This window comes from Corvus hawaiiensis, chromosome 1 (assembly GCF_020740725.1).
Source record: "Corvus hawaiiensis isolate bCorHaw1 chromosome 1, bCorHaw1.pri.cur, whole genome shotgun sequence".
Classification (NCBI taxonomy): Eukaryota; Metazoa; Chordata; class Aves; order Passeriformes; family Corvidae; genus Corvus; species Corvus hawaiiensis.
In genome coordinates, this window is record NC_063213.1 from 83,390,602 (window position 1) to 83,409,790 (window position 19,189).

General features: G+C 43.5%; 1 protein-coding gene across 1 annotated transcript in view; it reads right to left on the bottom strand.

The window, feature by feature from the left end:
- The window catches only part of ANKRD33B (ankyrin repeat domain 33B), a 50,757-nt gene extending 32,242 nt beyond the window's left edge, over nt 1-18,515 (bottom strand). Inside the window, exon 1 of the mRNA XM_048311915.1 lies at nt 18,069-18,515. Within this exon, the coding sequence (XP_048167872.1) occupies nt 18,069-18,500 (432 nt within the window). The 5' untranslated portion in view covers nt 18,501-18,515. The remainder of the gene's footprint in view (nt 1-18,068) is intronic.
- Nucleotides 18,516-19,189: the final 674 nt, after the last annotated feature.

Sequence of the window (19,189 nt, forward strand, 5' to 3'; positions counted from 1 at the left end):
TTGCCCACATTTTTTTTTTGGCACTTCTTTCCATTTCATCACAACTGAGTATGTGGAGCACTAGCTGTTCTCCTTCAGCAGCAGACCTTTAAGGAACATCCTTAAATCCGTCTATGTATGGTCTGAGGACAGTAAATCTCAGCAGCATTAAACGTCCCAGCTCCACGCAGAGGTCCCCATGGAGCCTCAGCTTGCCAGCCTGTTTGCCTAGACAGAGCCCTCTGCTACGGGAGCTTGTGAGGCATATCAGCAGCACAACCCACTGCCAAATCTTGCCCTTCACTTGCCCTGGGCATGGACACAGGGCTTGGCAGCAACAAACACTGTTCTTCATTGCCACCAAATCTATAAAGGTGCAGTTTCTTCAGCCATAACCTCTAGAAGCATGTTGGGGTTTGTCCCCCCTGCCATGTAGTCCTGGGAGAGGGGCCCTGAGGGCACAGACACAGGGTTTCCCTGCCCCTGCTCAGCCTCGTTCCCATTGGTTGGTTTGTGTTCCCTGCGCGGGCAAGGACCCTCGGGTCCCGTGATTGAGCAGTTCCTCGGCAGAGCCCCGGCCATGCGGCTGGAGAAATAAACATCTCTGAAACATCTAGCAAGAATCGGTCCATAGATATTTCTTTCTACAGGCCTCCTGGTTTGATATACGTGTGTTACACTATCCTCACTGTAACAATGGTAACGAATGCAGGCAGAACGATCCCCAGTCCCTAAGCAACTGATGTGAATAAACCCTAGAAACTTTGAATTCCTCTTTTAGTTTTTGTTTTGCTATTCCATATCTAAACTATGGAGGAACCGTGGGAAGACTCTTGGCTCTCAGAGCTGCATATGGACATTTCTCTTAAACTTGAAAATATTCTTGAACAACAATTTGTAAGTTTTAGCTTAAGTCAAGCTCAAAAGGAACTGAAACACTTCCTGGCATGGTTGTTTAAGAACTTTTTCTATGTTTCTTGGGATTTAATTCTTACCAAAGACTTTTGGAACACTGTTTGGACACAATTAATTTTTGAGTCAAAATATATGCTGATGGAAGAATATTTTCGTGAATATTATTTAATTACCAAGACTGTTGAGCAATGTCAGCTGTCTCCTGGTGAAGGGAAGCCTGGCTCAGGGACCGTGTGACCCAGGCCATGTGGACCAAGCACTCTGCGAGCAGCAGCGAGGCAGTTCCCGTGTGGAGCCACGCGGGTGAAGCCACGCGAGCTGCAGTGTTGGCAGCAGAGCGAGGCACGGCGGGAGCGGCGCAACCCGGCGGTGCCTGCCCGGCCCCGTGCAGCGCATGGTGGAGCGAGCCCTGTGAACACCCGACTGAGAGGGGTGGCACGCGGGCAGTGGCTGGCGGCAGTGGCGGTGGAGCGGAGCCATGCCCAGCCGAAATGCGTGCTGGAGCAGGGCACGGGGGGGTCGTCGCTCGGGGGCCCGGCCGAGACGTGGGTGCAGCGCCCGACATCGGCAGCGAAGCTGCGACCAGAGGAGGCGACGCACGGAGAACTGAGCGGTGCAGCCCAGCCCACGCGGCCCTGAATGCGACCCCGGGAAGAGCGCGCAGGCACCAGCAGCCCCGACAATTCCAACACGGGAGCGACCGAAAGCAAAAGAGAAAGCGAAAACGCAGCAAGACAGAAAACAGCAGCCATTCGGAAAAAGGAAAAGATCACCCTAGCTAAGGTTTTAGGAATAGTAAAATGGTATAATGTTAAACAAAATTGTGGTTTTATAACAAGATGTGACAACCAGCAAGACGTATTCGTTCATAGAACTGCTGTTAAAAAGAATAACCCTGAAAAATACATCCCAAGATTAGGAGATGGAGAGGTGGTGGAATTCAAAATTATACAAGGTAGAAAGGGGTTGCAGGCAGCGCAGGTCACTGGGCCTGATGGTGTTCCTGTAAAAGGCAGTATATATGCTAAAAATTGTAGTCATGTTAGACAGTATCGCCATTGTAGGGCCCCCCTACAGTCTCCCTTTCCTAATCTCACCTTTCCCCTTTATCCTATATCCTATTACCCCCAGTGTATTCCCAATCTGTTTTTTCACCCATGGTTTCCCTCACAAAACCATGCCTTTGCCAATTGTTTCCCGAAAAATCCCTTTCCAATGCCAAGTGGGGGATGAAAAGGGGGAGAGAAGAAATTAAACCCTCTCCTGCCTCAGTTTCCCCACAAAGCATGCCCAGAGAGTCCTGTCTCCTTTCTGTCAGCCCTAAGATGTTCCGGAGAATCTGTTTAGACATATAAAGACTCAGGAGGGTGGCTTGTTTTGTTTTAAAACTGTTCTTGTTATGTTTCTCCAGTTGTTTTCAATGTTAAGTTTCACATCTCTTTTGTTAAAAATAAATGGCTGAAATGTTGGGGCCCTCCTCCTGCCATGTAGTCCTGGGAAACGGGCCCTGAGGGAAGGCACGGGGTGTCCCTGCCCCTGGTCAGCCTCATTCCCCATTGGTTGTTCTGTGTTCCCTGCGCGGGCAAGGACCCTCGGGTCCCGTGATTGAGCAGTTCCTTGGCAGAGCCCTGGCCATGCGGCTGGAGAAATAAACATCTCTGAAACATCTATCAAAAATTGGTCCATAGATATTTCTTTCTACAGGCCTCCTGGTTTGATATACGTGTGTTACAGTATCCCCACTGTAACAAGAAGCAGATGCACTGAGAGTTACACCTTCTGTTCTGCATTTTTTACATTCCTCTAATATTCATTTTATCATCCAGTGCTAAATGTCTCATTTCCTAGGTCTGACTCCCACCTCATTCTTTGGCCAAAGAAATGTACAAATTATACTTTCAGTTCTGAAAAGGTAAGAGGTGATATTCTAACTGTGTAGACTTCAAAGCCTCTGAGCCCTTTATTCCACAGAGAACATTCCACTTGCTACAGAAGCCTACCAGACTCTGCCCTGCTCTACCAAAAGAGAGCGAAAACCCCTTCCATGCCTCAGTTAGGAGATAGAGGTCAGCTGAAACTGCATCAGCTGCGCAAAGGCAATGACTCATACAGGAGCAGTAAACTGAAGGATGTGTACCTTAATGACTACAAAGACTCTTTTACAGGTTATGATCTTTTTTATTTTTGATTCAGGAGTGTCATGTCTCCCATCCACCCTCAAAAAAGTGTGTTCTAACCTATCCTACTCAGCTGGATATTAGAAAGCACGGGGAGGAAATACCAAGGTCTTGCCTCTACTGGAAGACTAACAACTTATAATTTCCTTCTCTTTTAAATTCATGTACAAGGGAAACAACTTGTACACCCAGATATGAAAATTTTTGATTTAACAACATTTTATTTTCTGTATATCTTCATTCATATTACATTTTTATGGCATGAATAACCTCATTAATATGTGCCTTTCTGCATCATATATCTCCGGCCTAAATATTTGCTTAAGAAGAAAAACCTCATGTTAACTTAGACTTAAGATCTTTTCAGAGAATATATAATCAATTTTCCAAGTAATTCCTGGTTTCCCCTATCACTACTGCTAAAATTTTCATCACTCTTTAAAAATGCCTTGATCATGAGGTTGGCTGTGAAGTTGTCAGTTTCCGCTGGCTTTTACTTTTAGTTCAATAGGAATTAAAGTCACTTAGGTTTGTGTAGAAAAGCTGCAGCATAGTAAAAGCTACAGGAAGGTTTGTTAAAATCTTCCTTTATTCACATCAATGAGAAAAGCAAATCTTTACAGAAAAGAAAAGAAATGGAATCCAAAAAATAAGAATAAATATGGACACATTCCAATTAACAGTTCGTCTTCCTCACGATTTCAGAAGATACTGTTTGGGTTTTGTTCTCTCTTCTTTGAGGCGTGGAAGCTGACATGCTTAGAGGGTTTACAATTACTAACCAAATGCTGCAATTTCTCATCCCAGATTTTCTGAGAACTCTATAGCTTTATTAGCTAAAGAAACCACAGAGTAGCAGTGAAAGAATGGTAAAACTTACTTTTTTCTCCCTCAGTATTCAGGCACCTAGACACAATAGCAGAACATTTTTGTATATTTTTCTCAGTGTTTGGAGTTATTTTTCTATTTCTCTGACACAAAATGAGAGAATGATATTGAGTAATATGGAAATCTTTTTAGAAGCAGATTTGGCATTTTCATTTCTACCTAAAAATTATGGGCAGGCTGTTTCCTGCTACCTTCAGAATCTGACCCCTTCAATCTATCTTTGGAAAGAAACAAATAATATCACATATCCAAAATGAAGGCTCGTTGCAATTAACTGATTCTAACTAACATTGTTATCAAAACTCTACAGCCAAAAATTACCTTCTTCCCCGTAACATTTGTAAACCTCACACTGGATTTTTGAATTAACAGTAGAATTTCTGTAAATAACATGGTTATAGCTTTGTAGCAATAATCCTAAAAGCTCAGCCCATACAGGTAAACTTCAAAATCATGTATTTTGGAATTATATTATTGATTGCAGTTCCACCAATAATTCCAGATGCACTCCCTGAGGATCTTAAAATCTGAAAGGAAACAGCAGGAGACAGCTCTGGGAAGAGAAGCAAGTTTGTGAAAGAAATGCTGATAATATTTGAATGTTTTTGTTAGGGTTTACATGCCATGAACAATGCTCACTTGCCCTTTCCCCTGTGACTGATAAGCTGCCAAATTGTACAGGCTTTGCTCTAATTCTTAGTTCCTTTATGATACACACTAACAATTTAGTAATAAATCACAACTGATGCAGCCACTGTACTAGAAATAGAAATTACATGAGAAAGAGGAAAATACAGTATTTTTAGGCAAGTACTCGAAATCTAAACAGGGTAACTAAGAACTATTTTAAAAACCTCATCCCCAGAGGAGAGTAAATGGAAAGTAAATGGCAGGGAGTAAACAGAAAAGAAGGGCCAATACACACATTAAACTCACAACTGCAATTACAGTTACTATTTTATATTACAGAAAAACAAGTACTGATTTTTTTTCCTAAAATTCTCAAAACAATATATTTATCATTATAAATTCTCAAAACATTAATTTGGATATATTTGACCTAAATTTTCAAGCTCACTAGATTGATAGATGAATGAGAGTGGGCTAGCTTACAAAGGATATTCATGACAAGATTGTGAACTCTGCCCTTCTTCACACGTAACTTGTCCAAAAAGTAAAGTCAGTGTAGAGTGATAGAGGCTGAAGTCTTCAAACAGAATGTCTGTGTTTCTCTCTAAGCAGTCCAGCTTGAAGCCAGCAGCCCTCAGCTCACTCTGCTGGGCAGATGTGCTTCAGTAACACATGCACAACAGCTAAACGAAGTGGACTTCGCACCTAACTAGTTAGTATCTGTGAATGTGATGCACCTTGTGAGCAGGTAAGGCAGGCTGTGACCCCCTGCTCCAGCAGACACAGCAGCTGGGACCTAAGCTGGAAGCAGCAGGGCAGGACTGTCCCAGCGGGGTCAGTGCCTGTGCCTGGGCACCCTGCTCCTGCACTGCCATGGCCTGCACTGGAGTCACTCTTTCTTTCCACTGACACTAAAGGAACCCCTGTATTTTTTAAAATCTTTCCTCTCTGTGATATCTTCACCCAGATCACATGTATTTATGCCATTTAGTCGGCAGTGTTGATCTATTTCGCCCCATGGTTACTGTGTACCTGCTGCAGGAGGGTAGCTCCTTCTAATCTAGCATCAGGTATTGAAGACCCAGAGAGAGATCACAGCACTTTTTGCTGACACCTGATAGCTGGGGGATTTCACAGTTTTAACAAGAGCAGAAAAGAAAGTGCTAGACCTGAGATATGAGAAGCACTGGGGAATCTTACTTGAAACCTTCAGGTTATGTTTTTTTCCCTCATTTGACTTCAGACCCTTAGAGGATGGTAAGTACATTTGTGATCTGTGAACATTGACACAGATGTATACCTGAATACCTCAGCTCTGCCTGCACCCATCTGTGCATGGAGCCTCTGCTCATAAATCAGCCATGCTGACTGTAATAAGCATAAACTAGGTCAAGCTAAAAATGCCCACAGAAAGAAAAAAATGGCAATAGCAAGTAAAAAACATTTCATAATCTCTTGTCTTAGAAGAAAATAATTTGGGTGATTAAATTTAAGAGAAAGGCTGACATTTATTCACCATCTCTTTTTTTGTTCTGGGCTGCTGATATTAGAATCTTAGAATCAATAAGGCTGGAAAAGACCTCCAAGATCATCAAATCCAGCCTTCAAGGGAATGCCACCATGTTCACTAAGCCACATTGTGAAGTGCCACATCTACTCATTATTCAACATTTCCGGGCATGTTGACTACACCACTTCCCTGAACAACCTGTTCCAATACTTAATCACAAAATTAGACAGAAACACACAGAATAATCTGAGTTAGAAGGGACCCATCAGGATCATCAAGTCCAGCTCCTGGCCCTGCACAGGACACCCCAAGAATCACACCCTGTGTCTGAGAGAATTGTCCAAACACTTCTTTAACTCTGTCAGGCTGATGCTGTGACCACTGCCCTGGGGACCCTGTTCCAGCGACCAATCATTCTCTGGGTGAAAAACCCTTTTCTAATATCCAGCCTAAACCTCTCATAACTCAGCTTCAGGCCATCCTCTGGGTCCTTTCACTGGTGACCACAGAGCAGAGATCAGTGTCTGCTCCTCCTCTTCCCCTCATGAGGAAGTTGTGACTGCAATGAGGTCTCTCCTCAGTCTTCTCCAGGCTGAGCAAACCAAGTGACTTCTGCAGCTCCTCATACAGATTCCCTTTTTAACTACTGTTTCAGTGAAGACATTTTTTTAGTACCCAAACTGAGGACATTTCCTCTTGTCCTATCACTCATTATCTGGGAGAAAGAGGATGACCCCCACCTTACCACAACCTCCTTTCAAGTGCTTTAGAAACTTACTGCTTCTAAAATGTCTAACTTGAGTATTAAATATTTCAGAGTTTGCTTCATGTATCACTAACAGGATGATTGGGAGGTCATGTATTGTGGGAAAGGATTATGACATCTGATTATATTTTTAAAACTCAAATGCAACTTTTTCAAAGTCTTTGGGCAATTATTTTTATTGCCACAGTTGTAATTTGGTGAGGCAGCTCTTGCCTGTCACGTTTAATTAATTTGCTTTGCAAGGGGTTTTCCACATATATGTGAAGGATCCTATACACTTCATGGGAAATTTTATGGACATAAGAATTGTAAATGCACTGAGACATCTGACTTCAAGTAAAGTACTAAAAAGATTAACATGTATCTAGTACTTAGCTGAAGTTCCTTTTCCACAGGCAGTTCTGCTCATGGATATCTTCACACTTGGGGTATCCTTGTTGCATCCTCACAAAAGCAAGAATTTTCTGGTCTGCAAAATGCCTGCAGCCCATACAGCACGAGTGCAGTAAAACAAAAGAAAGCACAGCCATAGGTAGGCGGCACGGAAGGTTCGGTCCCACCCCACATAAATGACAGCAGGACTCAGCACAGCTTGGTCTCTGTCCCACTGACTGGTGCTGGCAGGAGGTTAATGGGGGATCCCAGAACCACCTGAGCCACTGCTTGCATGTGTAGGACAAGCTCTGCCTGGGGGATTGCACCTGTCCCTGGGATACAAGAGGCTTTCACCCCAATTCCCAGAGACCTTGAAATTAAGTGTTTTCCTTCCCTGTCACCCACGAATGGTTTCACTCCCCCCTCAAACCCCTGGCCAGGCTGTTCCCCCAGGAACACTGTGTGTTTTATTCCAGGTTGGCAGCTCTGCATGGGGAGCTCTGCTGAAGCAGTGTGGCAGAGCAGTGTCTCTGATATGGGTTGTGCTGCCCAGTTTTCTCTGCAGACAAGACTCACCTAACACAGAGGTGTGCCTGCAAAGTGCCTGCAGTACAGCAGGGAAAGTAACCCCATGCTTCCCAGACATAGATTTCCTCTGGCTGGCATTGTTCCAGGTTTCTAGGCACTTACTGTGTAGTACAGCTGGTCTCAATGTAACCAGAAAACTCCTCTACTATATTTATATTTTTTACTAACTCAGAAGGGCTCTGTAAAACACTTCGATTTCATTAGTATTTGTGGTATTTCATTAATATTTGCGGTATTTCATTTAATTTCATTTCATTTTCATTCATATGTGCTATCCTACACTCTTTGTCTAACAAACTATTGCTACTTCATTCTTTTTATAGAAAATCTGTAGAAAGCTCTGTAGAAAGGAAAATATTTTAAATGAACTCTTTTGTAGGGCTGAGCTTTGCCTTCTCTTGGATCCTTTATCAAACTCATATGATACTTGCAGATACACACAAGTACCATACCACTTTTCAAAGAAAGTCTTCCCTTTCCTTTCATCCACACTTAAAGACACTTTTATGAATACATGGATACCCTTCCTATGTTTCCCAATCAAATGCTAAACAGGTGAGCTGAGCCTTCTTACTATTAGCTACAAATAGCAAGATATCTAGGTTTTGTAAAGAAAAAAAAGAAGCCAAATACCACCTGAAAGGCTCCTTTTATGAACAGATTGAATATGTTCCATTATCTGCCACTTTTGAACTTCAGAAAACTAATGACAATGGATTCTGCATAAGCCTCCCCCCTGTAGGAATAGAAAAACTTCAAAACTTCTCCACAAGCCCAGTTCTGAGCTCTGGTGGCTGCTGGCAGCGTCTCTTGTCGCCAGCAGTTGGTCTGTCTACACACAAGCTGTCCCAAAGGTGAGGCCTCATGTACTAAGAGGCAAAAACCAAAAAAAAAATACCCTGGCCCTCATCTGTGAGTCGGTATTACAGGATCAGGCTTAGAGCGTTACACATCCGAAACGTGAAGCAACAAAAGCCCAACCATGAGTCATTCCCACTTTGCATCATCTTGCTTTCAAATTGCTCCCTGTGGAATTTAACAGACATAATAGAAAATAATAGAATTGAGAAATGGGAACTATTTCCACTTAGTGGGTTTTTCCCACAGTGGATACAATCTGAATTGCTAATTCATTGCCAGATGTGCAACCACAGACTCTGTGACAACAATCCCCTTCCTACAGTACTTGATTATTTCTTATTGTGACTCACTGAGTATGCTACAGGATTATATTTAGCCCAGGCTGGAGGGTTTCCATTATTGTATTTAATTAAAGAACACTTAGAAATGGGTAAATTCAAACCTATGTGGCATAACATTTTAAATAATTTAAAATGGTAAGCTTCTGAGAGAAACTTCATCTATGAAAATATTAAAGGTGAACTCCTGTCTCAGATAAGGTCTTTGGGAATTCTTCATTGCTTTCACATTCTCCAGAGATTTTCTTTTCTATTTTAAAAAATCTACCGGCAGTTTTTAGTAAATCTACCACTAGTTTTTAGTCCAACTCTACCTCAGTCACAAAAGATAAACCTAATGCCCCAGTGTAATGACAGATGATACAGAAAGAACATGCAGGAAAATTGTTAGCAGGCAATATAGTACTTATGCCAATTGCTAAACACCCCACCAAACCTACCCCAAACAGAATAACTTGTCTAAACAAAGTACAAGAACTGGAAAAGTTATGGAAATTAATGACCAAAATTCCAATTTGGGAAAAACTGGAGCATCTTATGATCTCTGTTATCCTCCTTGAAAGCTATCTTATCATATCTGAAATAAGCATACAGCATGTGCAAATAGGTATTTTACCAATTTTAGTACCAGCATAGTTAATGATTTCCAAAACCATAACGCAACAAATGCTAGTTTGGGCATTTGAATTCAAAAGCCTAAAAACTGTGAATGGATTAGGAGAACAGCTTGGGATTCAGGGAAAATCCAGGCCAAGCGCTGGCTCTGTGGCCACCTTTGGTCCACACCAGAGAGGTTAACCCTGCATAGGGTGGACGTGAGCTGAGCTGCACATGTGCTCTCGTGCCAGAGATGGTTTTCTTTGGCAATGTACACACACCCCCCCATGCTCATCTAGCAGGATTTTCTATAAGTAAAAGGCTGCTTACACCTTCCAAGTCTATCTTTATTTCAAAATTAACAGTGAATTTTAGTTGGTGATTATGTATTGCTTCTCTTTAGAGGAAGAAAAATGTATTTTAATGAAATGTAATTTTAAATAAACTTGATGTACATTCAGCTCATCTGGTGGGAAGCAACCAACACCTGTAAAGTCATACAAGAGTTGCTACTCCATCTCCTCTGCAAAGATGAAGTACTACCAACATATAGAAGTATTACAGTAAAACACCTGATTTTTGTTGGTGTCTGTCACACAGTAATATTTTCCAAAATGTATAATGGAGCTTTGTGGTTTTTATCTTTCTGTCTATTTCTTCTTGAGTAGTAGAACAGATTTTGAACATAACAGCACCTGCTGAAATGTCTGGATATATCCAAATACGTGTTTTGATTACTTGTACTCTTTGTTCAACATTTTTTATTTTCAACTTATTGCCATGGTTTATATTCCCAAGCACATATACAAGACTGTGTGACTAAAATTAAGATGATAGCTAGAGGTTTCTATGCTACATGCAAAACTGAACATTAATGTCTTTTTCAAAACCCTTTCTGAAATGTCCCCTGAAACCCAGCAAAAAGTCAGACTGAGTGAAAGACGATTGAGTCTCGCACCTCTGAAAAGGGAACTCCCTGATGAGGGGCTGACATTCCTGTCCCTGCCTTTCCATCTGTCAACCCTGACTCGGGAGCCGCCAAGAGCCACAGCCCAGATCACTGCTTCCAGCACCAGCAGGACCAAAGGACATGAGAGTCAAGCCCTTGATGATGCTGAAAGGTGTGGCACTGGAGACCTGCTGTCCATCACAGCTGGCACCCGAACTCACCGCTCCTGTGGTACCTCTCAGCAGGCAGCTTTGAACCTGCTGCCCGAGACTGGAACACTTCTACAGTTCTTCTTTCTTCCTCAGAGCCCTTGCCTTGAGAACTAAAGCCTTGGTAAGACAAGCTACCACTGTTGCCTTACTGGCACCTAGCTTGGAGCTGAAGAATTTGGGAATATGGGGGCTTTTAGAACCACTCCCTTTCCCAGCGTACTTGAAGTCCAGTGCCTCCTATATGCTACTGAAGCTCAACAGGACCCATTTTTTCAGTAATCAGATGCTTTGTAGCAGTGTTGTCTGTTTCAACTTCCTAAGACTCTTCAGTAAACACTGAGAAATCTCAGGAAGCTTTACAAAAGGAAATTAGTGCCAATATTCTGTCTTGAGTAATTCCTCCATGAGAATATCAATTTGAATTTCCTAATGGGATGAAGACATTTGCATTGTCACAATGTGCACTGTGAAATAAAACTCAAATATTCTCCTAGGAAAAGGCAGTAAGGTATCCCAAAATCCCATGTGTTATGGACATGTTATATTAAAAACACATTCTATATCCATCATAATTACTGATGAAAGTTGTCCCAGACAATCAGTCTTGTTAGGCTATAATTAGATTTAAAATGCAGGTATAATTTGTAACATCTGGAGTCAGCCTGTACTCAGCTGGGTAACCAGGATCATCCCTGCATCTCTGAGGAGTCCTGCAAGTCCACATACTTGACTTAAGACACTAACATGAAACATTGCTTAAAGTAGAACTGAAAATTGATGTGACCTTTACTTCTGGGATACTGTAGGAACTCAGAGTGCCAAGAATATTTCTCTGCCTGTTTTGAAGGGTTTTTACCCCCCTGAACTACGCTGTTTTAACCTCCAACCTTGGAAAAAACTGCCTACTATCAGACAAGAACTGGAAAATACAGTGGTGTGAATTAGGTGATAGACTACTATGTAAGATTGTCTCAGGGTGCAAAATTTAGAGGTTTTAGGCTTCTCTTTGTAGTAAATAGATAAGAGCAAAAGACATCAAAATGGATGATTGTTGTTGTTCTCCAAACCTTCTTCTTCTTCCTTTACTACTCCATAATCTGCAGTAAAAGTAATTTGGGATGATTGGACAAAAAATTCCGCAGTTCCTGGCTGTGTTACTGAATAATTGGTAGGAAAGTGAAAATAATATATGTTTTTAGTAACCATTGGTTAAATTATCTTTAAAAGGCTGTGTAAATCTTGATAAACACACAATTCTCTCCTTCTTTCGCTGCTCTATGTTATGCCTGGGTCATGCCAGTGACTCTCTTTCTTTGATAAGACTTAATAAACAACAGTCTGGCAGCAGTGAAACTCCAGGAAAGTCTTTGTTTGTTTTCATGAACTCCTTGCAAGGACTTTTAAAACTCCCTCTCCCATCAGGACACATTTGATTTACGGCACGGTTCAGTGTCAGGCGACAGTCAGACTAAAAACACCCCTCCTGTTCCATGTACTTGGCATTGAGCAATTTGTCAAAATTCTTCAAGGAAACTGTTCTTCCTCTGGTTTCTCTAAAAGTTGTACCGCTTGAAACTAGACTAAACTTGCACAACTTTCTCATGTGGTCTTCAAATCTGTATTTGAAGTATAAGTTACATCTATTAGCTATTGCTACTTTTGACACTAAGTACAAATTATATCTTTTTATAATATAAATGTATAATTATATCTAAGTACAAATTATCTGTCAGCTCCATGGAGGACGCAGTCTGGTCAGACCATGCATTTCCAGCAGTAAGCTAAAGACCTGCATTCCCAATCTTTATGTCTACACACCCTCATGGTCTTTATTAATTGTTCTCTTTAATCGACAGAAATGATGTTCCGTGCACATACTTTTTCTTCAGTAAAGTTATTTTAAAGGATATCTTCTTGTGCCAGGTTTACAAAGGCATTACTCACCTAATACTTCAGATGAACACAGACAAGAGCAGGCAGACAGCTAACCTGCCCACGCTCTGCTGATAATGCCTCTGAGTGCCTACCTGCATCAGTCTGGTTCATGCTCTGGTTAGCTCACCAAATTCCCTCTTAGCCAGCTCACTTCATATTTTCCATGCTCTATATACTCCTTTCTAATGGCTTACCTTGAGATGTAATTACTGTATTTGAAGAATTCCCCCTTCTTTTTTTTTTTGACATCTACAATTCTTTACCCTACTCACTTCCCTTTTAAGCACAAACATGTATTTCCAGGGATATTTTTTACTGCATTTGAGTATTTCTGTACTTTTTAAAGGATTTAAATTAGATTACTTTTGTTGTTAGAGTCTTTTTAAAAGTACTTTCACCCAAAAAAAATTCCCTTTTATGGTTTAGTGTCATGATGTTAAGTTTCAATACAGTTGTTTCCATGGGAATGTGTTGTATAAGATAATATGAAGGAACTGAAGCTGTTTATGAAAATAATAATTTAAAAAAATATTCTGAGCACTGTAGTAGATGATGTTCTTCAAATCCTTTTTCTGACATGGGATGAATTAAGCTACATGCCATGAAAACTGAAAAGCAATATGGGACAGGGAGAACTTCATCCCTTACCAGAAAATGCTGGACTCCTGATTTTTTTGTTTATGCAAGTTAACATCCTGAAGATTAAAAAAAAAATAATAAAACAAGTTAATGGAGTGTTACACAAGCTCTGGCACTTTTTGCGATACATGACTTTCTAGAAAAGCATTATCCAACACAAAGTTCCCTCACCCAGAAAGTGGGAATTGAACCACTGGCTCCCTGTCCTTCACAACCAGTTGCAATTTCAGAAGCCCAGCCCTTTGGCAAAGACAAATTCAGGTGTCAGCTCCATGGAGGATTCACTGTGCATTGCTCTGTGAAAAACTCTGAAGGGTAATGCTCCCTGAACTGGGCGAGTGGCCTGAGGAAGTTTCATTGTGGCTGTACAGAGCCAGAGGAGCAGCCAGCAGCACAGAGCAAGAACAACACGACAGGTCTGATGGATACCACCATGGATCCAGTAAGGAAACCAGGTGAGTGATGCCATTCCAAAACACCCACTCACAGTGTGCAGCACACAAGCAAGCCTAGGCTGCTTTCAGAGAAACACTCCCACAGTTACATCCATAGCTGTCTATGGAACTGGCCAAAACACTCATTGAACAATGACACAAAAAAGAAAAACTGAAAAAGACTACAACAGAATATTCTTGCTAATATGGGCTATGCCACCTGTAAGATCAACACAAAACCTTACTGCGGATCAGCTGCAGTGATTATTTTCAATCTGGCAAAGGGAATGTTCTTTGCCTTCTTTTCTCTCTCCCCCATCTCTTAATGCCTTCTCTATTGTCATGGCAAATTTCTAAATTTGCTTGCATTATACAGTTAGGTAACACCAGATTTTGAAACTCTGTCTTTCTGAGTATATATATAATCCTGATCACCAGGCAAAATTTGATATTAAGTGATGTTAAGATAATGAGATAAAAATATCTAAAATTCTAGAAATTTGGCTAGTGAGGAAGGAGAACCAGTCCCCAAGCAAGAAGGTGAAAAGTTAGCACCATTAGTCAAATGATACTATGGTCTCAGTCAGGTCAGAAAATTTCACCAGAGCCATGATTTTATTTTCCTGTGTCTATTTTCAAATCCCTCTTTACTGTTAGGGTAAATACACAAACATTACAGAATGAGAGGTCACCCTGCACTGTGTATGATTAGTATATTATATGCTGTCATAGTTATTTTCCAAACATTTCAGTATTAACTTGGGCAAGGAGAGGAAATCAGCAGTACCAATCCAGTCTTTCAGGATTCCATATGTAGAGAGCAGTGCAAAAGAAGAGGAGGGGATCAGCCCTTTGGGGATCCTCTGCAGTCAATGATATATAAACTGTTGTTGTCTTGACAGTAATGAAAACAAGACAGGGAAGGTACAGATCTTCAGGCTACATGTGGTGACTAATAAATCAGATGTTGTGGAGTCTGAATTACTGCAGGAAGGTGAATTTAATGAAAACTTGTGCCTGGCAGGAGGTTCTGTAGCTCATGAACAGACTATGGGGAAAATATGCTTCTGGAAAAATGACACAAAGAGCCACAATCCAGGCTTGGCAAATTGACTCAAAAGAGACAATTGATGTATTTTGGCACAAAGGGTGGAGGAAAATAAGTAAGGGTACCTCTGGATCCTAACATTTTCAGGAGAATTGCTTCTACATCTTAAATTTATACATGTACACTTTAAGGACAAAGTAAAAGTAACTAAAAACAAAGCAGGCTCTTTGTGCCCAACTTAGGGCATTTGGAAGTTTCTTCACGTTACAGTTTGTGAGCTGAGTTTATTTTCTTTCAGAAGCAAAATATTGTCTTACTACAATAACTTGTTTCTTGTTTTGTCTGTTTTGAAGAAAACCTGATTTAGAAATTGTGAAAATGAAACCATACTGTACATCCATACCTGAGGTTATCAGATCAGGAGGGTGAAAATAGTTAATATCCTCAGTTGGACAGCCCTCCCTTCACCACCCCACTTCTCAGAAAGCAAGTTATTCTTCATTCTCTCTCCTGCCTCATGGAAAAGAAACTAAAACTTAGAAGAAATACAAGTTCATCTTATTTGTTCACAGTGTGGAAAAAAAATAAAAGAAAAAAAAGTTTAAAAAAGAGAGGTAAAAAAAGAAAATGAAAAAATAAGAAAAAATCGTAGAGCTTTCCAATAAACGCATTCAAGATAGCATTGTAGACAAACATGATCCTTGAAAAAAAAGATGCCAAATGCCAGCAGTACCTTTAGTTTCAGCAACTACAAAACTTCATTAGCACACCAGGTATGGGTAACCTGTCCTGTTACTTTGTGGCAGCAAAATTGTTTTGTTCATTGATAATGTCCAAAGATGTTGTATTCTAATTGAAGAGCTACAAAAAAACTCCACAGAAAGGGCAATAAAAGACCTGAGCGAAACTTTCGTTTTGTTAGGTAAAGTTCTCACAAAGGTGGTTTTCTTTGGAAAAAAAAATGAGGATTTGCCTGGATATCCCTGAGCAGGAGTCACACCTGAAGTTTCAGGTTCCTAGTCAAAAGATTTCTCGCAATCCATTCACATCTGTCTGGAAAAGACAGACTGTCCTGCTCTGTACTGCTGTGATTGGGGCACTTCTGTGAGGGAGGCAGAGGGAGAGAGAACTCATGTCTACCACATTATTCCTGTAGCTTCACAAGTTGCTGAATTCCAGAATCTTTTACTTTGTTTTCATAAAAAATGAAGAAAACAGAATTTTATGCCAATGTTTAATTTCAGGTCAAATGGAATATTTGCCTAAGTAGATTTTTGGTTTGTTTTGTTGTTTTTTGAGTTTTTTACAGTATGAATAAAGAAAATAAACTTTCTTTTCAGATCCAAACTAAAATTTTGTCTCCTTTCTCTGAAGATGAAGAGATAAAGAGCAACTTGCTTTTTAGGAAGGGGGATGGTGAAGGGAGGGCTGTCCAAACAGGCGAATTTGCTGCTTTCCCAACCCTGATCTGATCGCCTTTGCCAAAAGAGCAGCTGCGGGATGAGGGCTGATGCTTGTGCTGAGTTTTGTCATACCTGTTGTCTGAGGTCTGCAGGACCCCAGCCCTGAGAGGGAGGGTTCCTGTGGCTCTTCACAGCCAGCTGCTTGCCCTCTGTTGGGCAGGAAGGCCACCTTTTCAGAAGGGACAGCTCTGGGGCACTTGGCCCTTTATGCCACATGTATGGAGGGGCCAAACCTCCTGCATTGTCACACACCTGAAATATGCTGAATCAATGGACCTTAGCAGAGGCTGGAGCCCAACCCCCACACAATGTCAGGGCTGGGGTTGGGCTCCAGCCCAGGCACAGCACTGATATATGGGAAAGGTGTATCTGCAGGATCTTCAAAATATCCCATAATGTACAATTGGATCTCACATGTTACCAGCTAAAGCATAACCACGCCATATCCTGGCCTGGGCAGAAGAATTTATGTAAACTATGTCTGTCTTATGTTGCTCATTCCCACCCTCACGCCACTGGTTGCTTCTCCCTTAGATGTGTTAATACGACATTTTGTCTTTTAAAAATTTGCAGTACGTCAGATCACTAAAAATCTGTATTAAAACCAATCCTTTGGAGCAGAAGTAAAGATATTTGTAGGAAAAGCCCTGTATGTACATGTATCTAAGACACAAGAAAAGCCCCTCTCCAGACAGAACCAAATGCAAATTATGGCATTCTTTTCAATGCAAAGACCACTTATGTTGCCAGAATGTGTAAGTTACTTGTCCAATTAAAACAACACAGGTTTCCTTTCAAAACACTGGTCTCACAGAATAGTCACAGAACTGTTTTTGCAGACTGTTTATGCGGAAAAACTTCTTCAGTTTAAAACAAACTGTAGTAATATTGGTAATCTTCAATACTGCTGTTCAAATGTCCCAGTTACATATTAATCTGGAAATCTTTCCCCAGTTTTCACCTTCTGATTTAGTGAAGTACACTTCTGTCCCTGCAATTAACTAAGTAACAGGCAAAAACTGAACCACAAACCTTGTACTGACACAAACCCCAAAACCCGATTGTCAGCAACAAAATAAATACAAGGAGAACTCTGATTCTGATTTCAGCACAGGAATACCCTGAGCCCTGCTAGGCAGTCTAGGAACGAGGAACAAGCTTACATTTTGGGAGCAGCTAAAGCAGAAAGAAAAAATAAAAATAATTAAAAAACCCCACAAACTACCAAACACAGCAACAACCCCAAAACAAACAAACAAGCAAAAACCACACACATCAACCCTCCCCCCCCAACAAAAACTTTTGTTAGTGGTTCAGATTTTCAAGGTGAACATCATAAAGTACTGCAGGGCATGAACAGCCCAGAAAAGAGGAAGGTTTTTTGATGCTGAACACAACCATTACCAATGATGCCACTCTCTGTTCCCAATAAACTGTGGGAAAACAAAACTCAATTCAAAACTGCTCGCGGGAAAACTGGAATCTCATCCCAACCTCTGTCTCATCCCATAAACCGGACCCTTCCTTAGCCAAAGGTGGAAAGTCAGGGCTGGCAAGGCGAAGCGTCACGCCCTTCTCTGCTCCTCGCTGCCTGGGGTCCCGTCCCCACTGGGCTGCAGAGCAGCCCCCCAGGAAAGGAGAGGGGTGTCACCCAGCAGCCGCACGGCTGCTGCCCCGGCTCCGCTCGGCGGTGAGGCGGCCGGGGAGCCGCTCTGCCCCGGGCGGGATGCCGGGGCTGCCGGGGGCGCGGCGTGGGATGCTCACCCTGCGGTTGCGGTCTGCCTCCCGCACCTCCTCCTCCTGGGGGCCTTGGCGGATGAGCGCCTTCAGCACGATGCTGTTATTAGTGCAGCAGGCTCGGAAGAGGCTGAGCGCCTCGGGGCTGTCGCGGTCGTCCCCCTCCAGGGACCACAGGTCCTCGTCGTCGTCCTCTAGCCCCCCAGGAGGGTAGAAGGAGTCGTCTGAGGCGATGCTGCAGGTGTCGGGCAGCTCGGAGAAGTCCTCGTACTCCTGGCAATCCTCCTCCTCCTCCTTCTCCTCTTCCTCCTCTTCGTCCGGCTCCTCGGCGGCAGCCTCCGCCGCCCCCTGCTCGGGGCTGCTCTCCGCCTCGGCGCCGGGCATCTCCTTGGCGGCGGCGGGCGCGGGGCAGACCCGCTCCCCGGGCAGCTGCTCGCCGTGCCCCGACAGCAGCACCATGCCGGCCGCGGGGCCGGGGCGCGGGAGCTGCGCTGGGCCCCGCGGGGCGCTCAGGGCGCCCGGCAGCCGCGGCTCTGCCTCGCCGGGCTCGGGTGCCGCTGCCCCGCTCACGCAAGCGTCAGCCCCGTCCCGCGGGTCGCCCCGCGGCAGCCCGGCGGCCCCCCGGGCCGGGGCATGCCGCCGCCTGCGGGGGAGGGTCCGCGGGGGCCGGTCACCGCCGCCGGCCCGGCCCGGGGGAGCTGCCGCCGCCGCGGGGAGCGGGGAGAGGCTGCGGGCGGGCAGGGCGGCTCTGGGCAGCGCAGGCTGTTGTCAAACGCCCGGCCCGTAATCCGCTCAGCATCGCTGTGAGGAGATTGGGGCTCGGGTTTAGCGGCGGGGCGCGGTGCCGGGGCGGTGTGCGGGGGGAACGGGCGGCTGCCGCGGCTGCTCCCTGCGGGCACCGAGCTGCAGGTGCGGGACCGCAGCGTCCTGAGCGCCCCCGGGCCCCTCCGCTGCGCTGCTGGGCTCAAAGGGCCCGCGCCGAGCCCGCCCGCGGGAGGCAGGGGCGGGAGTGGGGCCGGCGGGACCCGCGGCTGCCACTGGTCCTTCCTTCAGCACCAACTGCGGTCCCGAGAGCCGCGATTGCAGCGACGTACGCAAAACTTTTCAGGAATACAACTAGCCCGTGCAGAATTCGTGTTTTGAAATAA